General features: G+C 41.2%; 1 protein-coding gene across 2 annotated transcripts in view; it reads right to left on the bottom strand.

The window, feature by feature from the left end:
- Positions 1–9,491, bottom strand: part of LOC115199968 (sarcoplasmic/endoplasmic reticulum calcium ATPase 2-like) — a 46,038-nt gene extending 36,547 nt beyond the window's left edge. For both annotated transcript variants that reach the window (XM_029762559.1, XM_029762560.1), the window contains exons 1-5: positions 8,996–9,491; positions 8,018–8,035; positions 7,835–7,917; positions 4,932–5,036; positions 3,032–3,170 (exon numbers count right to left, since the gene is read on the bottom strand). In XM_029762559.1, the coding sequence (XP_029618419.1) occupies positions 3,032–3,170; positions 4,932–5,036; positions 7,835–7,917; positions 8,018–8,035; positions 8,996–9,113 (463 nt within the window). In that variant the 5' untranslated portion in view covers positions 9,114–9,491. The remainder of the gene's footprint in view (positions 1–3,031; positions 3,171–4,931; positions 5,037–7,834; positions 7,918–8,017; positions 8,036–8,995) is intronic.
- Positions 9,492–12,107: the final 2,616 nt, after the last annotated feature.

The following is a 12,107-nucleotide window of genomic DNA, read 5'->3' as shown; positions in this document are numbered from 1 at the left end:
AGCTCTTTCCGCTATGTGGATGGCTCAGCTAGTGTGGATGTTTCGCTCACTTCCTCGAAAAACTCTTGTGGGCACATGTATTTGCTTCACACATCTGCCAATCAATGGTGGCCAGGAGTATTGACACTGACCAAATCAGAAGCTTGTTGAGGTGTGAGGTCAGCATATAAAACACAGACTCACACATCAAAGTGCTGAGGGTTGATGTGAGGAGAGGTTTTTTGCGATTGCAAAGACTTGGGCGCTACGGGAGGCTGTGAGAGACATCCGGCCGTGCTCAGACTCGAGGCTGTAATCGCTGCCAAAGGTGCTTCAACAAAGTACTGAGTAAAGGGTCTGAATACTTATGTAAATGTGATATTTCCCAAAAAAGAAATTATACATAACATTTTTTTTGTCATTATGGGGTATTGTGTGTAGATTAATGAGGGGAAAAAACTATTACATCTATTTTAGAATAAGGCTGTAACGTAATAAAATGTGGAAAAACTCAAGGGGTCTGAATACTTTCTGAATGGACTGTATCTTGGTTGTAAAATAGTTGCTATTAAGCTCAAAATGGAGAGTTGAGAAATAAATTATACCTCTGCCAAGATATCGGTTTGTTTCATCGAATTAATCAATCAGAACACTTTTTCTCCGGGAAAGGAAAGCAAGTGACTCGTTCGACATCGCAGCAGGCCCCAGCGAAACATGTACAGGCAGGAATCATGAGAATAATGTATTTTACTGTTTGACCAAATAATGGTTTAAGCCACCTATAAAAAAAATATTTTGAGTGAGGTGACCATGTAGAATGTGCAGCTCCCACCGATGAGTTCAATTAAAACATTTATTTGCACAGCCAAGTCAAAGGGTCACAAAATGCAACTAAATGGTTGCAGTCTGGAGCCCTGCCTGGAACAGCAGTCAAGGAAAGCTGACATCACATAGCTGCAGATTAGTTTAGTAAGAACAGCAGTGACAGCAAACCTCAGCACAGCATCCCTGTATTGACAGTGCTGGGTCAGACAGCTTGGGCTGGACAAGGATGAACTACAGTACACAGATACAGCAAGAGGACAGCCAGCCCAGCCAGAGGATGTACTGAGAAATGCATTAGCTACAATCAAAACAGTCATGAAAACCAACACTGGGCTATAATCTTCCAGACAGTAAACACATCTGCAGAGAGTAAAGCACCATCTCTAGACTGTGGATGTCCCATGTGGGCTTATGAGAGTTGAGAAGGAGAGAGCTAACTGTGTCTACCTCCAGAGGGCTTACAGGAGCTGGGAAGGAGAAATGGGCTCGGAGTGGAGCGGGGCGAGAGGCTGGCTGACAGGCAGGGCAGGGCCAGAGATGGCCCGTTTAGTATTCTGCTCACAGCTCAGCCAGTCACTGCAGCCTGCGTCCTCTGCCTCAGCAGTGAGCTGGCATCTGCGTCACAACCAGCCCTCCTGCTGGCAGGGGGGGGGTCACACTGGGACTTTGGTCAAAAAACATTATTCAGAAACGAACATCATAGAAACCAATATAAAAAAGGCTCTGCAGAATTGACCCATATGCCCTCTTTTAGGTGAGCTTCTCAATCTCCACCTGATAGCATGCACAACGCATCACTCTGACAATATCTGCTTTACCGGCCACTCTCTGGAAGTCTGCTTTCCGAGCAAGGATGTTAGCCATTTTCCTGGGTGAACATAGAGCACACAACCAATCATGCCCACACTAAACAATCATAGGAGGCACAGAGGCTGGAATTCACACAGCATGACCAGTCTTTGACAAAAATTCCTGTGCATCAAATAAAGGCAACTATACAGAATACCCACTAAGACTGCCAGGACCCACTTAGATAAGCATACTATTATGAAGCCATTGTCAAACATCTACCCCCCAAACCTAATTTTCCATCACTCTAACTAACACAATTGGTTTAATAGAAATTAGCGAGCAGCTAATACATGCAGTGCTGACGGTGCCCTTCTCAAGGTGACTCTGGAGCCCTACCAAAAACTGTCCCACACTGCAACAATGTTCCCCAGAGAGGGGGGGGGGGGGGGGGGGGGCACCAGACACCGGCCATCTTCCCTACTGTCACTGCCTGCTATAAATACACCATGATTTTATCATCGAGACAGCCTATCCAGGCTTAAAATAAACCCACCACTTTGCGCAACAAAACACCGCATCACCTCTATGGCTTAGGGTTAAACGAAGTATCATGATAACGTTAGCCCTTCAAGGACTCCAGCATTCAACGCCACATCAGTTCAATACGTCCATCCCCCGCTGCACTGCAGCCAGGTGCTGCCCAGGACGCATTCCTCTCAAAACCAGAGACGTCTCGCTCTTCGCTAAAGTGCTAGAGTCACTGTCTTTGGGTGAGTCATACCAGCCTCTTTTACCAGCTGCACTGAGAAAACAGGAGACAAGCCACTCAAAGGTTGAGTTTACCGGCTCCAAGGGGGATGTTTTAGCAACGGTTGAACCGCATGCGAGACTCATCAAGGTGGTGAGTTAAGCACCCCCAGGAAACATGCGCACATGATCCGAGAGGCCTTTAGCAGCACTAGTGCCTAGTCATCTGGGACGATGGGTTAATAGAAACATCCCAAAATACACCACTCCTGTAGGGTGAGTCACCTCTGCAGTGGGACTAGGGGATGAGGGGAATTGAAATGAGCTTTTACTGCTAAAACGTCAGCCTGACCTTGCCTGGACTCATGAGCCCTTTTAAAAATAGCATTTACCTGAATGAGGTGTCATAAAAAGCAAAGGCTAAAAACAATGCTGTTGTGTAAAAAGGCTAAAAACAATGCTGTTTTGTGTAAAAAGGCTAAAAACAATGCTGTTTTGTGTAAAAAGAGATCAAGACTGTCCTTTTTTTCTACAGTGTTAAAAAAATATTTCCCTTTAATAGTTTAACAAAGAATAATAACTGTTTTCAATTAAACCTTAAACAATACTTATTCATAAGCAAAATGGCTGAATTATCAGAAATAGTCTAATGCCTCCTAAAGCAGCGAGAAAGACAGGGCTGCCTTACCAGAAACCTCTACGATGTCTCCCGGCACGATTTCTTTGGCCTTGATCCTCTGAACGGTCTTCCTGTCCTGGCGGTAGACCTTGCCCATCTCAGGCTCGTACTCTTTTAGGGCTTCAATGGCATCCTCAGCATTGCGTTCCTGTGTAGATTAGAAATGTTGAACGTTTGCTCACACATTTGAAATTGAACTTGATGATCTGACGACATTATAGATGCAAATTCAAATATGTCCATTTTACTTTTTCCCTATCCCACAAACTGCAGATATATGTGGGTTCATTTAAAGGCACAATCTGTAACTTCAACAGCCTAACCATGCCACTTTGTTTTGTTAACTGATGGATGGGGCTGGTGAAATATAACCAGTTTTGAATTCAAAGACAGCAGGAGATCTTAGAGATTGTGCCTTTAATGCATGACAAGGACCAAGAGATTTGCCTTCGCATATTTTAAAATCTGAAAATATATATATATATTTTAAAGGTGCAATATGCATAAATCGCTCCGCCATTTCATGGTTGCTAAAATTCTAATCGTTTTCCTAATTTCAGAATCATTGTACAATCTAAAACGCTGTGAAATATCTTTCGGCAGACATAGGTGGGTTAATTTAAAAAGGCACAAATCATAGAAATAGCACACATAGAACAGATCTACAGCTTCATATACCCGCTTTCAATTAGAATAACAGATATAACTCTAATTTCTATGTGAATTTGGTCAGCCCACCAAAAAATTTAAGTTACATATGGCAAACCTTAACATATTTTTAAAAGGGAACAAGTCTTAATTTTAACTGTGCATATTCAGTCTACAATATTTTAATGCTTAAGAAAACAGAAGTGCAAGTAGTAAACATTGTGTCAGTCACATATACTAGTAATTTCTGAAAACAGCAGCTAAATAAGAACCTTCACACCATGCCAAAGTCACGTTCACTCAATCACTTAGAACAGAATGCTTAGTTCTAAAGTCCACATTTCTAGGCCAACTTCAACGTATCAGTTAGTGAGAGCCTATCAGGGCAGGGATGGCCAGTTGCATCACTTCCTGTTGAGTAAGTCTACTCCATGGCATGCACTGGCTTAGCTTACTGAACATTCCTCCTAGGGGCTGCCTGGCAGTGCAAGCAAAGTCAACCAGCGTGACAAAAGGTCTGACAAGAAAATGGGCATCGAAACAGAGTAAAAAAGACAACTATCAACTTGTGGATTGAATTGCCCATCATTTATTCCATTCTTTGACTACACAGAAATGCATTATGGACTGGATTCAAATGTTCAAGACCATTTGCTCACAAACATGCCATCTATGGAATGTTAAACTCCGACAGACTGAGGAAATGTAACCTAGTTCTGGACAAACTCATGCAGGAATTTAGACTGAATTAATAAATCCTAAGGGAGCATCCAGCCAATTTGTGTTGGTAGTTGCTACAGACAAATTTCTCTTTGCAAAGACTGCAAACATTAGAGAATGGCTAAGAGACCATGGGTGTAAACATAATTAAAGCAACAGACATGAAGTCTGAGCAAGAGGAGGGACTGTCACTTTGGTCACGCCTAAACCTTCTCAAATGTAGGCAGTGACCCACTTTCTTCCTTGCCTCATTTTTCATCGACCATTCAACAGCAAGTCCTTAAAGAAAAGAAAGCATAAAACTGCCATGTGACCAATGAACAGAATGTATGAGACTTGTGGATTCTCCTACCTACAACTCTTTATGGTAGCTGTTTTGCCTATAGTCGCTAGCTAGTTGCATACAATAAGTATTCCTTTCCACAGCCTGCACCAAAACAAGAGTTTCGGAATAGTGTCATTGACATTGCAACGCCACACTGAACATCGACATTCAAAATACTGTAAAAGATGTCTAAATTACATAATGCAAGTTGCTCACCTGCCACACACCCACGATGGCATTGGCTATAAGAATGAGTAAGATTACAAAAGGCTCCACAAAGGCTGTGATTGTTTCTTCTCCATCCTCGAACAAGGCCAAGACCTAAAGGTAAACAAGACAACGATGATCCATTATTGACATGATTCCACATAGGAGAGAGCACAGGAGTAATTAACAACATCTCTCCCCCTGGTTACGCTTACTACGATGCATTTAAGCGATCAGAATCATGTTAAGAAAACTGCTGTGAAATAAGGTTCAACTAAATGTCCAGGGAGAATGTGTATGCATTCTGATACGACTGATTTACTTAGCAGTGGTAGAAATGCATAGAAATGTACATTTTGTTGAGTGAGCTCCATTTTTTACATAAATGACAACAAGATGAACATACAAAAAGTTACATCAGAAGATTTACAGCAGGATATCAGTGCAAGAGTAACACATTTAAACAAAATGGATACAACACATTTGTTAAGATGTTAAAACATTTTCTAAAGCTTAGAGCACATTTAACACCAAAGCCAGACAACATTTTCCAAGTTCAAAAGCAATGTGCTAAAGGTGCAACACATAGGATTTTGTTGAATTTTCGAATTGCAATTTCAGAAAATGTCCATAATATAGCTGCAGTAATAGTGGAATGATAGTGTTTCATAGTATTACTTACCCGCCAGTGTTTTGATTGGCTGTGATATTAGCCTATTGATTTCTCCCGCCAGGTATCGTTTTTACAGCTGTTTGAAGCTTGTGGACCGGAACAGAAAGTAACTTTCTGGGGTTTTTCCGGTTTTGGTCCACCAGCTTCAAACAGCTGTAAAAAATATATTTGTTCTTATTCAAAATATATTTCACAACGATTTAGATGGTACAATGATTCCCTACACTATTCAGTGCCTGATGTCTCACAAACAGAAATTGAGCGAACAGTGTAGACTTTTTGCAACCAGGAAATGATAGCGATTTTCACATAACATAGCCACAAAGTCAGAACATTGTTGACTGATGTCGCTCAGGCAGGAGCCCTAAATAGGCGAAAATCACAACCAATCACAACACTGGTGGGTATGTAATACAGTGAAAACACTATTATTCCATTATTAGCACCAGATATATTATGGGCATTTCTGAAATTACAACGCAAAAATTCAACAAAATCCTATGCGTAGTACCTTTCAAATACCATGAACCTCATCGTAATCCAGCACCGTGATTTTATTTTGAGTGATTATTTAACTAGAGTTTGCTGTACTGAGCAATACATAGCCAACTCTTTATAAAACGCACATTGTTGACTTAAAGTTCCAAATGAAATCTCTGTTTTTATATCATTTATGGTCAATTTTGCACATCAGACATTTGAAATTAGAAAACTTAAATCTAACACCGAAAATACAGTAAGACTACAGTTTATAACAGATCGTCTTGATGTGTTGCTGTATGTCATTTCAGTGTCAGCACATAACAGTACATTGGGACACATTTATCAATGGCCCTCAGTAGCCATAAGTATCATGCATAGTATGCATGTCAAATATGAGCCGTTGAAACAAACAGCCATCCACCTTACCACCTCAAACAAACCAGTTGCCAGGACTACTGCTGCAGTAATCGGTCACAACCAACAGATTTCACTTAACATAGCCATTCCCCAACTCTGCACTCTTCCTCTCTCACAAACCGGAGATAAAAACGCTCTTCTGGGAGCAAGACTATTTTGCATGTTATCTACTGAGAATAAGAGCACACGACATGTGTTGCACAAATTCACTTTAACGGGACAAAGCCGCATCATGAACACCCTGCTGCAAGTTCTGCTGCACCCGCTTGTTATTTCATTAGCCTACTACTCGCCCATCATTGGATCTGACTTGACTGACAATCGACCAAAAGTATGGGAGTGTGGTGCATGGGAGAAGGCATGGTGCATTCATCTGGGGAATGCCCTCCTACTGAAGGTCAGAGCCCAAATTTGGTCTTGAGTGGTGCCCTGTCCCCGTCAGACAGCAACCACCAACACCACCATATCGCAAGGCTGGGCACTGCATACCAGCTCCTCTAGCAGACTGACACACACTGGGATTATAGATTACAGCCCTTGAAACCTCCATACTGGTCTCAAAAGGACCTCATCTCCTCAAGTCAATGTACATAGTATGACACTACATTGTAATCCTTTCCCGTGCAAAAACATCCTTCTGTCCACTACCAAAAAAACATGAATAGTAAACACTGATGTAGCAGTACACTGCTAATACTGCAGAACAATGAAAATTAGGCTACATCGCTGTCAGTTACATTTCTATCAAACCATTTAGCTTGTGGATAGCCTTGTTACTCCAAATAACGAGGCAGAGGAGAGGAAGTGATTACACTGCGAGAGTAAAAGACGACTCAAATGTCTTGTTAGACACATGGTGATAGCAACTCGAGTCAAGCAACTGCTGTCATCACCATTACTCAAATGTGTAGCTAGCCTTCTCAGCTGTTTGGCTGCCTGATCTGTGAATGTAACCTCAGCTTAGGCGTTCAGACAGAAGACATTTGCACTTGCTGTCCACACGTCTCATGCCACTAAGCCAAAAGATACACTTTCTCTTTCCATGCCAGACAGCCCACTCCTACTGATGTGCTTTCATCAGCAACTCTGAACAGCAAGCAGATGATTTAAGAGTTTGTTTCTATGACAACTTAACACAGCATGTCTGGGGGGGGGGTGGATTGTCACCTCTGTGTAATAAACAAAAACAATCTAATACATTCACAATACTCTTCAATACAGCGGTCACTGTAAAGGTTTATGACCAAATTCCAGGCCCATGGCAAGCAGCAGCAGTACCAAAGTTAGTGTGTGTTCTAAACCCGATCTAAAAAACAAAGAGTCTTAGCGATATACTTACAAAAGATATACAAGCTGCCAGCAGAAGAATTCGTACAAGTAAATCTTCAAATTGTTCAACAACAAGCTCCCATAGAGACTTCCCTGTGGAATGAAAGAGAAGTACAAATACATCAAATCAAGAACAATTTGTAGCACATAGGTTTAACTTTCACACCAAACTATTTTAAGTACGTGTTCTTACCTTCTTCAGCAGGTAACTCTGGAGATGGGTCAATCCAAGTGCATACAGGGAAAAGAGAAACACACCATTACATTAGTAATGTTTTAGTAGCTAATGCTGTTAATTCTGACAATCAAACATATGGCACTGCAATTTCTTTATCTCCACCCCATTTGACTCCCAATGACCCCCACTAAACCCCATATGTCCTGGTTCAGATTTTGCAAAGCTAAAACTTTGCTATAGGCAACATGGAAAAACAGGGTTTGGATTTAATTGCATTCACCGAGTCTTGTGTTCGGCTGAGTCATTAACAGTAGCAAGTCGTAGATGGTAATCATATTGCACAATCAATGTTTGAATTCACGGTGGTGACACATCAGGTAACTTTTTGAACCCATTTTCTCAGAGGTCACCTTGAATGGTGTCAGACGCACCCAATCTATTTTATGTCATCCAGTAGACGCTTTCATGAGCTTAAAAATCGGGAATCGAGCCTCGTTTCTTGTGTGAACAGCTAGGAAAAACTACAGAACCCAGGATCCTATGAACCGGCTTGCGTTAGCTAACTAGCATCATTAACTGTTAGCTAGCTAGGCCTGTGCCATGCCCATGGCGAGCGGCTATGCTGTCCTAAATGTCCCAGGCTAGCCATCACATCAGAATGCCAAGGCACACGTCAGCGGTCTATACTTGTATACCTGGTTTAAAATACCCTTACACCAATATAACAATTCCCCGATGTAACTGACTACTTTCTAGCTAGTTTGTACAAGATTGAAACCCACGAGGTTGTCTACGATGACATCAGCCAAATTAATTCAGTCCATGACCGAGCCGAGTGATGGGGCTGACATTTACCCCAATGTGTAACTCCTAGGTAACTTTAGCCAACAGTGGGACTAAATGACCGTATCATGTTCCCTCATGAGTGACATATAGTGAACATTAGCTAAATAGCTACCGGTACTACTAGTAAAGGTGTAGAGGTTCACATACCGTTCGAGCCCCATTTCTCCTTTTGACGTTTCACCTGGTCCAAACCAAGTCCAGTGCTTTCGTTGACGGAGAAATGGCTATAAACTTCTTCAACGCTCTTTGTGTGAGCGTTATCCATGGTGGTTGGTGGGCTTCTTGTCAGTTGTACTTTGTTTACTCAGGTGCCTCCGTCTCTTTAAAATTAAAACCTTTCAGCAGAAATACAGCTTGCCAACTGTGAAATATGCTTTCACCGAAAGGCCAGATGTCGATGATACGAGTAAGAAATTGTCTGTAAATTGGTAGGCTGATAAACGAGCTAATTAGAACGAAAAATGACTCTTCCTCCCTCAATAAATGTTACTTTGGGTGTCCTCTTATCTCCCCAAAAATGGTGGAAAAGAGTGCAGCAATCGCCAATGTTAAGGGCTGCAATCAGCCGGTCCAATCCTTGCGCTGACCTAAATCCACCTCTCCCGGCACAGCTCACAGCTTCAGTGGTAACAAACTGTAGCGCTGATCTGATTTTATTGAAAGTGCCTCAACACTGGGTCGTCATTTAGTTACCACAGCCACAAAGTCAGAAGGCCTGCCTACTCGACCAATCAGATGAGGGAATGTGATGACAGCCAGAGTCAGAAGGTCCAAATACTCGACCAATCATATGAGGGAGTGTAATGACGCGTATGCCGGTTTACAGTTCGTTGGAAACGACCAATCAGATGAGGGAGTATGATGACGATTATGCCGACAGTCTTGCAGAAGTAGACTGGAGACGCATTTATTTTATCTAGAGATCCATCAAAGATTTGGTTATTTACTAGCTATATTAAAACCAACCGTTCTAAATGCAAAGTGGTAATTGGATGTCTTATTAAAAAACTCAGTTTGCAAGCTTATCAGGATGTTTGCCCTTACTCATAGTTACTTGTCTTAACCCAAAATAGGTTTACTCCAACATCTGCATTGTTTTTAAAATGGCATGTAGACAAACAAATTGGTACATCTTGATTTTCGATTTTTATTTTCAGAATCCATAAGTAATCCACAAGTAAAACGTACATAGTTTCACAGAAATGTTCACAGAAATGTCAATGTTAGAAATTGGCTGATTTAAGATGAAAACTTCAACACTGTTACTTTATTTGGTACCTAGGCACTTACCGAGTGGATCTCAGTGCAAGAGGCGTCACTACAGTCCCTGGTTCGAATCCAGGCTGTATCACATCCGGCCGTGATTGGGAGCCCCAAAGGGTGGCGCACAATTGGCCTGGCGTCGTTCGGGTTTGGCCGGGTTAGGCCATCATTGTAAATAAGAATTTGTTCTTAACTGACTTGCCTAGTTAAATAAAGGTTCAATAAAAAAAATACTACAGTCAATTATTTATTAAACTTAACATTGCCTTGTAGTCCACCTTTTTGGTATTTTGTGCCAGTTTCCATCTCATAGTCTTCAAGCTATGGAAGATGGCAAAACATGTAATGATAATAATTTATTGTACTTAAATGGCACTTTTCTAGACACCCAAAGCTCTTTATAGTATAAGGGGAATCTCACCACACTAACTTACTCTTTATTTGCATGTATTTATCTAGCCCATCCACCCCCCTCTTCCGAGGACAAAAGTATATATATATTTTTTTAAACATAGATTTTGTTTAATATACATAATTCATACACTTTAAATACATGGTACTTTTATACACAGCATTACATTATAGGAGTACAATTTAATATACAGATTACACATAAAACGGTACTCATCATTACCTACTCTTGCAATAAGTGCCATGGGATCTTTAGTGGTCACTGAGTTGGGACACTCATTTAAAGTCCCATCTTCAATTTCATTGAGGAACATTCCATAGTTTGTACTTCAACATTATTCAAATTAAATTAATGTTGTGAAAGTGTATGGTTTAAACGACACTGATCTGTCTTTGAACTTAATGCCTCCTTGTTCATTGCAGCAGCATATTTCTCTTTGGCTTTTGTTTGTATGTCATTCCCCTGGTGGCATTCATATGTCTCTGTGCCCACAACTTCAAACGGAACACCATTGAATGGGATATTTTTACTCTACCAACTGAGTTTTTTCCCTGCCAACTGCTGTGCATCTGTTGAAGGTCCAGAATATGACATATTGCTATTAGAATGAAAGGCTTGTAAGGAAACTAACAACATTGGTCTATCAAATAGAATAACTAATCGTAGCTCTCTCAAACTCTTGGCTCCATTCTGCCATCTCTCTAGTTCTCAGCCATTAGCTTAGCACACGACTGCCTCATATAAAATACAATCCCAACGCTGTGTTTTAACGTTTAGAAACGTCAATAATCATTGCTTGCAATACGGCTTTCGAAACATATGGACATGTTCTCTTCATCAGCGAGAAAGAATCCTTAAAATCAAAAAGATACACTTACTGTAGCAGTTTTGCACAGATCCATACAGCTATGGGTGCATCCATCCAACAAAACTAGACTTCAGCTACACTTTCAAACAGGTGTTCAGAGCATGCTAGATAGCTACAATTAACAAAAATATAAAACGCAACATGCAACAATTTCAAAGATTTTACTGAGTTACAATTCAATGTAAATACATGCATTAGCCCCTCATCTATGGATGTCACATGACTGGGAAAACAGATATGCATCGGTTGGTCACAGATACTGTAAAAAAAAAAAAAAGTAGAGGCGTGGATCAGAAAACCAGTCAGTATCTGGTGTGACCACCATGTGCCACATGCAGCGTGACATTTCCTTCACACAGGCTTTTGATTGTGGCCTGTGGAATGTTGTCCCACTCCTCTTCAATGGCTGTGCAGTTTGTGCAGACATTCTTCAGTTGAGCAAACCTATAGTTTCATTAGCTGTCCAGGTAGTTTGTCTCAGATGATCACGCAGGTGAAGAAGCCGAATGTGGAGGTTCCTGGGCTGGCGTGGTCTATGGTTGTGAGGCCAGTCGGACATACTGCCAAATTCTCTAAAACAATGTTGGAGGCGGCTTATGGTAGAGAAATTAAAATTAAATTATCTTGCAACAGCTCTGATGGACATTCCTCTTGTCAGCAAAACAATTGCATGCTCCCTTACAACTTGAGACATCTGTGGCATTGTGTTGTGTGAC

The sequence above is a fragment of the Salmo trutta genome, chromosome 9, assembly GCF_901001165.1.
Source record: "Salmo trutta chromosome 9, fSalTru1.1, whole genome shotgun sequence".
In the NCBI taxonomy this organism is placed as follows: Eukaryota; Metazoa; Chordata; class Actinopteri; order Salmoniformes; family Salmonidae; genus Salmo; species Salmo trutta.
The sequence above is the reverse complement of the archived record's forward strand: the minus strand, read 5'-3'. Positions and strand labels throughout refer to the sequence as shown.